Below are 12,753 nucleotides of genomic sequence, written 5' to 3'. Positions count from 1 at the left end.
TGCCCACCACTGAACTGCAAAACAGCTCTAAGCACAGGATTTATAGACAAAGGATCAATGACGTTGGTACCTTTCCTTACAAAACAACAGCTTGTAATATCTCTAAGTAAAAGAGTAATGACATCAATTAACCTGATCCACTTGAAGGGAGGGCCCCATGGCCTGGCTGCATATGCCAGCTCTCACTGACTTGATATTTTCCAAGTGCTGTTTTTCACTGCTCAGAAACCACAAAACCAGAAAACTGAACAAAAGGAGCCCAAGGGAGTAATTAACACAGTAGCTCCAACCCTAAATGTTACCTAAAGCTATAGTTTACGGACTTGTCTGCACGTAAGAATCACCTAGGGTGCTTCTTAAAATACTCATTACCTGGCCACACCCCAGGTGTGATCTCTGGGCACGTGAGCCAGGAGTCGAGTTTCTGAACGCTCCCCAGGTGAATTCACATGTTCAGCTAATGCTGAAAACCACTGGACCAGAGAGAAGCTAATGGTTGTGTTGGCCTAAGAAGGCAGGAGAAGGATTCATGGTCTCCTTACCTCACCAAGGTGTCACTGCCGGCCCCTCCTGGACTGTAATAGAGCACATTCTCCAAGGACAAGGAAAACTTGAGCCCCTCTGCCTCTGAGATGTATAAATTGGTACGGTTGTTACTGTGGCTGACACACACAAACACCTGGTCCTCAGAGGCATCTGCGATGTAATATTCCTTTGGAATCAAAAGTCAAAAAAGATATGTCAAAAAACAAATGTGCCCCGTGGGATTTTTCTATACACATAAAAGCAATGACTTTCAAATGTCCTAGTGACAAATGTGGGCCTAAAACCCACAGAAAGCTCCCTAACCTTGGCAAAGACACTTTGGCGATGTTCCCTTTGGAGAACCTGAGGCGTATCTGCAGCTTAATGGGCCCCTTACTGGCAAATGGGGCACAAATTAGTGGGCCACCGCACTCCACAAATGACCTACAAACCTCTTTCTGTTAATAATGTCTCCCTCGTTTACCCATGAGACCTTTCATTCGTACAAAGTACAATACAGATTCATGCACTTTCCTTTATTTTCCCTAAGGTGACCAAAGGAAGATGGAATCCATAATAACTAGCAAAGAACTGGCAAGATTGTTCTCCATATTATCCCATTAGTGAGCTACTTACCTTCCACCAAACCAACTGCCAATGTCAAGACCTTTGAATGTGACCTCCTCCCTGTGGCAACTCCTCTAATGACCCCATTCCATGCAGACCTTTCCTATTGATCTTCATGTTATAAAGCTGCACATTGAAGCACTTGTTTATGTCTAGTTTCTTCCGCTGACCACTTCGTAGTCTCTCCGACCTGTTCCTAAAAGGTGGGACCCAAATCCTATCCCCTATTGGAACTCACCCCCTGCAAACAATATAGCAAGTACTTAATAAAAAAAAAAAATTCCCATCATGCACAAATTTCCCATTGCTTCAGTACTGGCACACTGCTCAGATGGCAGCGACTCTGGCTCCAACCTCTCTCTGCCAGTGCCGCTCCACATAAAGGAAAGGAGATTCTCGATCAGCTCTGCTTCACTGAAGTGGGAAACACAGACCATGATGCCCAAAGCATGACTGCTCTCTTTAGAGACCTCTCTGGAAAGTGACTTCAGGGAGGCTCCATAAAATATCCACCATGGCAGGTCATCCCTGCAGCACCCTTCCTCTGACCTCTGTATAAAGACAATGATACTTCTTCCCATCCTCAAGCAGATCCCACTCACATTAATAGGATGTCTTGTGACAAACTGGGCTGCTCGCATGGGCTTCCGGCCAAAGGAGACCCAGAGCTGGACAGAAGACTGCTGTTGACTGCCCAAGAGATGCTGCCAAGGAAGAGGAGAAAAAAAATTAATTGTGCCACATTACAGTCATTCAAAAGAAGCAGAAATAAAAATAGAAGAGTCAGATTCTTCCAGTTCTACTGGAAACACAAAATAGAGAATGTGATTGCAAATTCATATTTTTGCAATGTCTTCCATCACTGGGCAGCCTGGGTTGTACTGCTTCATCTTAGATACCTGGTATGCAACATACACTAGATATTCCATGGATATTAGAAGGAAGGAAATGTACGATGGTGGAACTTGGACCAGAGGAGAGTTTTGGAGGTTGCCAACACTTCCGCAGAGTAAGAGATAGAAAAGGATTGTGTGATGAGGCTGAAAAAACAGGCAAGGAGGAGCCTACAGCCCCAAACCACTGAAGGGTGAGATCAGCCACACACTATGCACACAAAACATGTTATTTTCTTCTTTCTACTCTTATTTTTAGATTACAAGGATGCTCCAGTCAAAGGCTTTCATTTGCACTAGAGGATCTTCATTAATTCTGGTTTTCCATCTCTGAATAATCTCATTGAGGAAGGTCTTTTGCTGGAATATATATTCATTGGCAGAGTATTCAACATGATGTTGACCACATCACATTGCATTTTAGAGATTTTTAAGTCGCAGTAAGAATCTTGGAAATGTATATACAAACATTAGATTAAGAGCTAGCTTTACCAACTGAGAAAATGACAAAAATCTCTCTAGCTTTCAGTTTATTCATCTATAAAAGGAGAAGCTTATTTGGATCAATTTCCCTATAGATGGGTTTAAATGGTCCAGCAACCCTGTAAACATATATGCAGATTTTTAAAATATATGCACTCATTTATTTTGCTATAGAGGGTCCATACGTTTTATCAGATTCTCAAGAAAGTCCACAACTCAACAAAGGATAAGAACAGCTAGGCGGGGGATTGGGGGATGGAGACAGCAAATCACCATGGCATGTATGTACCTATGCAACAATCCTGCAGGATGCAGGATGTGCACACATCCCCAGAGTCCAAATACAATTACAAAAAAAAAAAAAAGAACCGCTATAAAGACTCTGTGTGGTTTCTTCCAGCTCTTAACGGACATGGTCAGAAACTGAAGGCAAATATTGCATATCTATTAGGAACGACACAGGAGGCATACACTCATGTGGACAGAATCATACAAATGACTGTTAAGCCTATTGAGATACTGGGATTCCCGGCCAGAGGGATTACACTGGCTTCATTTATCCTTGACTAGGATGCTGTTTATTATAGATATTAACTTCCTATGGAGTAAGGAACATATCAGATAACTTTATCTGTAATATAACAGCTCAGTACCTTGTTCTCATATATGTCCCATAAATACTGTGAGCAATCAGCTAAAAAAAACAATGTTACTTTTAATTCATTTGAGTAACAGATATATTCAAACCACCACTGAATAAATGGTTAAAAGTAGTTTGTTTTGGCCGGGCATGGTGGCTCACGCCTATAATCCCAGCACTTTGGAAGGCCGAGGCGGGTGGAGATTGAGACCATCCTGGTCAACAAGGTGAAACCCCGTCTCTACTGAAAATACAAAAATTAGCTGGGCATGGTGGTGAGCGCCTGTAGTCCCAGCTACTCAGGAAGCTGAGGCAGGAGAATTGCTTGAACCCAGGAGGCGGAGGTTGCGGTGAGCCGAGATCATGCCATTGCACTCCAGTCTGGGTAACAACAGCGAAACTCCGCCTCAAAAAAAAAAAAAAAAAAAATAGTTTGTTTTAAAGAAATCAGGTAGAGAGGTACAAAAGATTGCCCACCAAAATGGAAACCTGAAAACCATATTAATAGCTTATACTAAACATGGGGCCATAGGAAATGACAGCTGTATAAAAACTGTAACAGCATATTAACTGCATGAGAAAACAGTTCCCAGAAAAGTTGTTACATGTAAATTCCAAAAGCCCTCATTAAGCTGATAAAATGTTATGGCTATGTCAGATGATTAGTTAAGTCAGCCTATAAACATATGTCTTTATGAATATATATAGGAACATATCAATGAAATACACATTTTTATGCTTTTTAATACTTCCAACTGTGAGTATAACTTTAAAAAGAGTGATTCCTCAATGACACTAAGGCTTATCATTAGATAAAAATACTTAACGGTTGCTGCTGGGAGGCCTGAGTATTAAGAATATATCTCATAGGTCAGTCTTACCTCATAAATGTAAAAATCGCAGAATACCACAATCATCAAAAAATCTCAAAATGCATCGATTCTACTACCTTCTTGAAGAATTATTCCTAAACCTGGACAATTCAGGTTCATTCTTAATGAATTTTTAAAGAGTTATTGTATTGTTTTACTGCCACCAAGAAATATATTAACAATTAAACTCTGGCACACTAGGGATTCTAAAATGTAAGGCTCTGAGATTTTTCTTAACAAACCATAGGTTTTGGGATGATTTGTTTTTTACCATTATTATTATAAAAGTAAAACATACTCATGGAAAACATCCAACACCACAGATGGGTATAAGGTAAATGCAGAAGCTCTGCTCTGACCCTCACATCCCTCCTCCCACTCTACCCTGCAGAGTGCTCAGCGGCCAACAGCTCTTGTGCATCCTTTCAGAAATGTACTGTGCCTCCACACGCAAGCATAGTTACAAAGCGACAGACACTGTTACACCTACCCCCAATATCCATTATCCCTTTTCTCCAAAGCAGTAGGACCCTGTCACCACACAGAATAAAAGACAGCACTTCTCTATCACTTTTCCAACTATGGATAGTCACATGACTAAGTACTTGTCAATGAGATAAAAACAAGTTTTTGTGTTGGATTTCTAGGAAGACTGCTTAAAAAGATGGAATTGGTAGGAAGAAGTTCTACTTGCTGTCTTTCCTTATTCTTCCTAATGGCAATAAGGACTTTCAGGCTAGTGTGGACATCATGAATCATGAGGTAATCTTGAGAACGGAAATCGTTAATTAGGATGGTGGAATGGAAAGATAGAAATCTGGGTCCCCAAGACCAGCAGGACACCAACATACTAGCCCGAGACTGCCTACCTCCAGGCAGCAAGGAAGAGAAAACTAAACTCGAAACTTGGTTCCAAGCTTAAACTTTTATTTTTAGTCTCTTACCAGCAACCTAACCCAATTCTAAACTGACACAGGCAATTTAATTTTTCGCATATAATTTGGATCATGGTATAAATGCTGTTGCATAACTCAGCTTTTCCCATTAACAGCGTATCTTACTGTCCTACAATTTAAAATTTTATCATTAGCAATGTATCTTAGACCTCTTTCCACTTAACAGCTATTGGTGGGCATTTTGGTTATTTCCAAGAACATTTTTAAACACGCACACACACATATGTATGCATTTATTACTTTTTCAGCACTGCACAATACTATTTGTAGGATGCATTCTTAGAAGCATTCTTAAGTCAAAATTTTCATTTGTCATAGCTATCATGAAATGGCCCTCCTGAAAGGTTATACCAGCTAATATATCCACAAACACACATACCTTCATCAACTACCAGAAAAGATTTAAATGTTTTAATCTAAGTCAATCTTAGAAAGTCTGAGAATTTATAATAATATTTTTTTTAATTTTGTGTTTTCATTTCTGATAATTAAAAATAAATCCATCTAGGTATCTGAATAACCTGAATTTCCGTTTATATGTGAGATTGTGTCAGGAGCAAAAAGAAAAGGGGGATCAAGGAGAAAAGAGGAGAAAGGAACTAAATAAAGGACATTCTTATCAAGTAAAGGCCAAAGGATATTACAATGAGCTATACCACTGAAAATTTCATGGCAGCTCAGCTAGAGAAAATGGATAAAGAACTGAGCCATGTGGAAACACAGGACCACTAGTTCAGAAGCACCAGAGCCATGGATCACATCCTCCCTTGGAGAAGCAACAAAGTTTCAGCAAAACATCCTCATCCACGTTAATGTTGTTTACCAAAAAAAAAAAAAAATCATAAATAAAGCATAGCTAAAATCTGGCATCTGGGATATTCCATGGGACAAAAAACTAGTGGGTAGACAGCTAAGGAGAGGTTGGAAATGTAGGTAAGTAATATTGAAGCTGGATGAGGGTACATAGGGAGGGCATATCAGCATTAACTGTTCTTTCATGTAGGTTGGAAAATGCCTATGATAATGTTTACAAAGTTAATATTAATTGGAAGCATTTCCAGGAACTCCAAAAATACACTCATTCATAAAATCCAAGAAAAACACTGACAAAAATTCTAAAGATCAACTTTTTCAGAATTCTGCAAATGAAATAAAGGCTTGCAAAAATCCAAAGCACATTTATTCAAGAACAATGGCTGAATCTTGGCAAAAATAGCCAGCTTTGTGTTGTTTTCATTTGCCCTAATCCCATCCCCCTCTCTCTAGATCTGGTAGCCTTGGAAACCCACAGCCTCACATCTACAATAGCTGTGAAAAACAGTGGCCTAGCAGCCACTGGAGAGGACAGAATAGGTCTGGAGTTCCCAAAAAGCCTGATCTGTCTGGGGGCTCACAGGAAAGCTGCATTATCAGCTCTTGTCTTTACACAGCCTGATGCAGTTCATCACATAAACAGCCTTATATCCAGCCAAGGTATTTACTGAAAACAGTGAATAAAAACTAGCAAATGTGTATCATCATAACTGCTGAAGGCAGTATTACCAATTGGGAATAAAAAGAGGCTAACTAAAAAACTTAAAAGAAAAAACTGGGGAAGATGCCCTTTAACAGGCTCTAGAATATTCCTGGGACTCTACAAGGTCAAGCACATAAGGGCTGTGAGTATGCTCCAGAAAGAAATGAACAGGGTCTAATCTCTTACCTCCAGCTAATCTTGAAGCTCTACATAAGCAGGAAGTGAAGGCTAGGACAGAGTTGTAAACTGCCTGCCAAAGCATTGAAGGTATATCCCAACATGCACCCAGAGGCCATTAGCAAAGGCCAAGGGACTTACTGGTTCAAAGTGTTTACGAAAATCTCTTGTCATATCATTAGCTGACCAATAAGCTAAATTATGAGACCCTCCGGTAGCGATAACAATAAAGAACACAAACTTTACAACAGTACAGGAAACTCCCTGAACAACAACAACAGCAGCAAAGAGCAACAACAAAAAACCATAAGGAGGGGGTGTCAGTGGTGCAGAGTGGCCACGCCATTTAAAATGTCCAGTTTTCAACAAAAAATTCAAGAGACAAGCAAAGAAACAGCAAAGTACAGCCTATACGCAGTGAAAAGAATAGTCAGTAGAAATCGTCCTTAAAAGCTCATACATTAGAGTAAGTAAAAACAAAATTTAAATAAGCTACATAAATATGTGCAAAGGACTAAAAGAAATTATGTATAAGGTATGAAAGTACAGTATGAGAACAATGCCTCCTCAAATAGAGAATATCAATGAAGAAATTAAAAAAAAGCAAATAGAAATCTGAGAGTTCAAAAGCATAATAAATCAAAAGAAAAATTCAGTAGAGGCGTTCAATAGCAGATCTGAACCAGGAGAATAAAAAAGCAGTGAACCTTAAGACATGTCAATTGTGATGTCTCAGTCTGACAAAAAAAAAAAAAAAATGTTAAAAACAAACAGAGCCTAAAAGACCCAGGAAACACCATCAAGTGTCTTGACACACAGATTACTGAAGTCACCGAGATGAGAGAACCAAGGAGAAAGACTATTTGAAGAAATAATGACCAAAAACTCCCCAAATTAGATGAAAAACATAAATCTAGTAAGCTCAACGAATTCCTAAAGGGATAAACTCAGAGGCCCACACCTAGACACACCATAGTAAAACTGTTGAAAGCCCAAGATAAAGAATGTTGGAAAACAGCAAAAGAAAAATGACTCATCACATATAAGGAGTCCTCAATCAGACTAAAACTGTGCTGATGGGCTTAAAGTATATAAGGAGGAGACAATAACAGCACAAAGGCAGGGAGGCAACAAAGCTATATGATGACAAAGATTTTGTACACTACTGAAGTTAAATTGTTTCTAATCCAAATTAGATTTCATAAAATAAGATATTTATTGTAATCCCTGAAGACAGATTAAGAAAATATCTGGGAAAAGTTAGTAAAAGGAAGTACAAGGGAATTTAAGTGTTACCCTACAAAATCTGTACTTAATACAAAAGAAGGCAGTAATGAAGTAATGGAGGAACCAAAAAAAAAAAAAAAAAAAAAACTATAAGGAATATAGAAAGCAACTAGCAAAATAGCAGATATGTAGTCTACCTTTTAATAATTACATTAAATATAAGTAAATTAAACACTCTAATCAAAAGGCAGATATTAAAAGAATGCATAAAATTCCTGACACAACCATATGCCATTTACAAGGATTCAAAGATACAAACAGATTGAAACTAAAAGGATGAAAAATGATATGCCATGTGATGTGGTCTGGCTGTGTTCCCACCCAAATCTCATCTTGAATTCCCACATGTTGTGGGAGGGACCAGGTGGGAGGTAATTGAATCATGGGGCAGGTCTTTCCCATGATAGTGTTATCACTCTTCTCGTGATATTGAATAAGTCTCACGAGATCCGGCAGTTTTAAAAAGGGGGAGTTTCCCTGCACAGGCTCTCTTTGCCTGCTGCCATCCATGTAAGATATGACTTGCCCCTCCTTGCCTTCCACCACAATTGTGAAGTTTCCCTGCCCATGTGGAACTCTAAGTCCATTATAAACCTTTTTTCATAAATTGCAATATTGGGTATGTCTTTATCAGCAGCATGAAAATAGATTAATACACTATGTTAACTATACCCAGAAGAAAAGAAGAACAGCTATAATAATAGGCTAAATAGAATTTAAGACAAAAAATAGTTACTAGAGACAAAGAAAGACATCTAATGATAAAAGTGTCAATCTAGAAGAAGTAACAATCACAAACATATATGCACCTAACAACAGAACTCCAAAGCTAGAATTGAAGAAATAAATAAATAATTCAAGATGATAATAGCTAGAGATTTCAACAATTAAAGATTTTCCCACCTTCAATATAGAACAAGACAGAAAAGGAAAAAGATAAATTGAACATCATCATCAACCAAGTAGACTTAATAAAGATTTATGGAACATAATACACAACAACCACAGAATACACATTCTTCTTAAAGCACATGTTTTGTTTCACATGTTCAGCAACATTCTCAAGGATAGAACAGATGTTAAGTATTAAAACAAGCCTCAATATATTTAAAAGAACTGAAACCACATAAAGTATATTCTGTGATCATATGGAATAAAATGAGAAACCAAAAAGAGAAGGAAATTCACAAATACATTGAAATTAAACAATACATATAAATCATCGATGTGTCAAAAAGAATCACAAGAGTAATTAGAAAATACTTTAAGATGAATGAAAATGAAAACAAACATATGAAATGCAGCTAAAGCAGTGATTAGAGGGAAATGTATATTTGTAATCACTTATATTAAAAAAGAAGAAAAATATCAAAACAATAACCTGACTATTCACCAAAGCAAGCAAAATGAAAGAAATAATAAAGATTAGAGCAGGAATAAATAAAATAGAGAAGAGAAAAATAATAAAGAAAATTAAGTAATAGGCTGATTATTTCAAGAGATTAACAAAATTTAATAAACTAGACTACAAGCTAGACTTATCAAGAAAGAGAGAAAACTCAAATGACTAAAATGAAGAAAGAAGAAACATCATTAACAACCTCACAGAAATAAGAAAGATTAGTGTGAACACAATGAATAAAAATTAAATAACCTAGATTAAATGAACAAATTACTAGAAAGATACAAACTGCTGAAATTGAACCAAAGAGAAATTTTTAAATCTAAAAACACTGAATTAATAACCAGAAAACTTCCCACAAAGACAGCACATTCTGCCAAACAAATTAAAGGATAAAAATGATTATAAACCAAGAGTAAGTGGAATTCATTCCAAAAAATGTGCACTTTTAACATATGAAAAAGATCCATCAGTGTAATCGTTAATGTTAATAGATTAAAGGAGGAAAAAAAGAAACATAAGATCATCACAACTGACACAGAAAAAGCACTGATCAAATCCCAGACTTTTTCACGATAAAAACACTCAACCTAGAAATAGAAGAGAATGTTCCTCAAATCGATAAAGGGCATCTAGAAAAATCCCAGTTAAAAATCATACTTAATGGTGTAAGACTGAATGCTTTTCCCCTAAGATCAGGAATAAGACAAGGATGCCTCCTCTCCACTCCTAGTCAACATTTTACAAGAGTTTCTAGCCAAGGTAGTTAGGCAAAGAGAGAGAGAGAGAGAGAGAGAGAGAGAGAGAGAGAGAGAAAGGCCTCCAGATTAGAAAGGAAGAATTAAAGGATGAAATTGTCACTTTTAGCAGACAACATCATCTGGTATACAGAAAATTCTAAGGAATCGGCACACCAAAAAAGTTGGAACTAACAAAGCTCAGCAAGGTTGCAGAATATAAGATCAATAATACAGAAATCATGTTTCTATACACTAGCAATGAACAATCTGAAAATAAAATTAAGAAAAGAATCATTTACAAGGGAGCCAAAAAGAATACTTAGGTTTTTTTGTTTTGTTTTTTTTTTTTTGGAGACGGAGTTTCGCTCTTGTTACCCAGGCTGGAGTGCAATGGCGCGATCTCGGCTCACCCCAACCTCCGCCTCCTGGGTTCAGGCAATTCTCCTGCCTCAGCCTCCTGAGTAGCTGGGATTACAGGCACGCGCCACCATGCCCAGCTACTTTTTTGTATCTTTAGTAGAGACGGGGTTTCACCATGTTGACCTGGATGGTCTCGATCTCTTAACCTCGTGATCCACCCGCCTTGGCCTCCCAAAGTGCTGGGATTACAGGCTTGAGCCACCACGCCCGGCCCTAGGTTTTTTTTGTTTGCTTTTTGTTTTGTTTTTTTTATACAGTAGTCTAATTCTGTCACCCAGGCTGAACTACAACCTCCACCTCCTAGGTTCAGGAGATTCTTCTGCCTCAGCCTCCCAAGTAGCTGGGACTACAGGTGCGCACCACCATGTCCAGCTAGTTTTTGTATTTTTAGTAGAGACAGGGTTTCACCAACTTGGCCAGGCAGGTCTAGAATCCTGACCTTGTGATCCACCCGCCTTGGCCTCCCGCAAAGTGCTGGGATTACAGGCGTGAGCCACTGCGCCTGGCCAGGAAAAATTTTTAACTAAAGTCCAGGACTTGTACACTGAAAACCAGAAAAACCAGTTGAAAGAAATTAAAGAAAACCTAAATAAATGGAAGAATATCCTTTGTCCGTGCACCAGAAAACATAATATATTAAGATGGTAATATATGCCAAATTGTGTTGAATCAATCTCTATCAAAATCCCATCTGTGGTTGTTTTTTTTTCTTTTTTGGCAAAAAAATTGACAAACTGATCTTAAAATACACATGGAAATGCAAGGAACCCTAAATAGCCAATACAATCTTTAAAAAGAACAAAGTTGGAGAGTTCAAGTTTTCCAAATTCAAAACTTATTACAGAATTACAGTAATCAAGACAGTGTGATGCTAGCATACAGATAGACATATCGATTCAAAGAACAGAATTATGAGTCCAGAAACAGGCCAGATGCAGTGTCCTGGGCAACACAGTGAGACCCTGTCTCTTCAAAAAATTAGCCAGGCACAGTGGTGCATGCCTGTAGTTGCAGCTACTCAGGAGGCTGGGGTGGGAGGACCATTGAGCCTGAGAGTTCAAAGCTGCAGTAAGCCATGACCATGCCACCACATTCCAGCCTGACAGCAAAACCCTGTCTCAAAAAAAAAGAAAAAGGTGGCGGGGGAGAAAGAGTCCAGAAATATGCTGGGCATGGTGGCTCACTCCTGTAATCCCAGCACTTTGTGAGGCCGAGGTGGGCAGATCATCTGAGGTCAGGAGTTCGAGACCAGCCTGACCAACATGGTGAAACCCCATCTCTACTAAAAATATAAAAATTAGCCAGGTGTGGTGGCACATGCCTGTAATCCCAGTTACTCAGGAGGCTGAGGCAGGAGAATTGCTTGAACCTGAGAGGCAGAGGTTGCAGTGAGCAGAGATTGCACCACTGCACTCCAGCCTGGGTGACAGAGCAATACTCCTTCTCAAAAATAAATAAGAATCTAGAAATAGATTCTCATGTTTATGAGAAATTAATTTTCAACCAAGGTACCAAGGGAAAAGTATAGCCTTTTCAACAAATGGCACTGGGATAACTGGTTATCCACATGCAAAAGAACAAAGGTAAATAACTCATATTACATATAAAAATTAATTGAAAATGAAATGAATCATAGACTATAAGAGCTAAAACTACATGACTCTTAAAGGAAAGGAAAGTACTTCTTCATGACCTCAGATTATAATATAACAATAGCACAGGCAACAAAAGAAAAAATTGATAAGCTGAACTTCATCAAAATTAAAACCATGGCTGGACATGGTAGCTCACGCCCATAATCCCAACATTTTGGGAGGCCAAGGTGGGAGGACTGCTTGAGCCCAGGAGTTTGAGACCAGCCTGGGCAATATGATGAAACCCCAACTCTATAAAAATTTAAAAAGTTAGCAGGTGTGGTGGCACACACCTGTGGTCCCAGCTACTTGGGAGGCTGAGGTAGAAGGATTGCTGGAGCACAGGGAGATCATGGCTGCAGTGAGCCGGGACTGCTCCACTGCACTCCAGCCTGGGTGACAGAGTAAGACTCCCGACTCAAAAGAATAAAATAAAAATAAAAACTTTAGTGCTGAAAAAGAAAATCAAGTAAAAAGATAAACCATGGAATGGCAGAAAAGATTTGCGAATCATGTAACTTGTATATAGAGTATATACAGAATAAAGAACTACTATAACTTAACATCAAAAAAGAACCCAA

The 12,753-nt window shown here is 38.5% G+C and overlaps 1 protein-coding gene across 2 annotated transcripts in view; it reads right to left on the bottom strand.

The window, feature by feature from the left end:
* The window catches only part of SORL1 (sortilin related receptor 1), a 175,111-nt gene that overhangs the window by 114,766 nt on the left and 47,592 nt on the right, over positions 1-12,753 (bottom strand). For both annotated transcript variants that reach the window (XM_035264890.3, XM_078339716.1), the window contains exons 7-8: positions 1,755-1,856; positions 543-712 (exon numbers count right to left, since the gene is read on the bottom strand). In XM_035264890.3, the coding sequence (XP_035120781.3) occupies positions 543-712; positions 1,755-1,856 (272 nt within the window). The remainder of the gene's footprint in view (positions 1-542; positions 713-1,754; positions 1,857-12,753) is intronic.

This window comes from Callithrix jacchus, chromosome 10, assembly GCF_049354715.1.
Source record: "Callithrix jacchus isolate 240 chromosome 10, calJac240_pri, whole genome shotgun sequence".
Taxonomy (NCBI): domain Eukaryota; kingdom Metazoa; phylum Chordata; class Mammalia; order Primates; family Cebidae; genus Callithrix; species Callithrix jacchus.
This window is presented reverse-complemented; position numbering and strand designations above follow the sequence as displayed.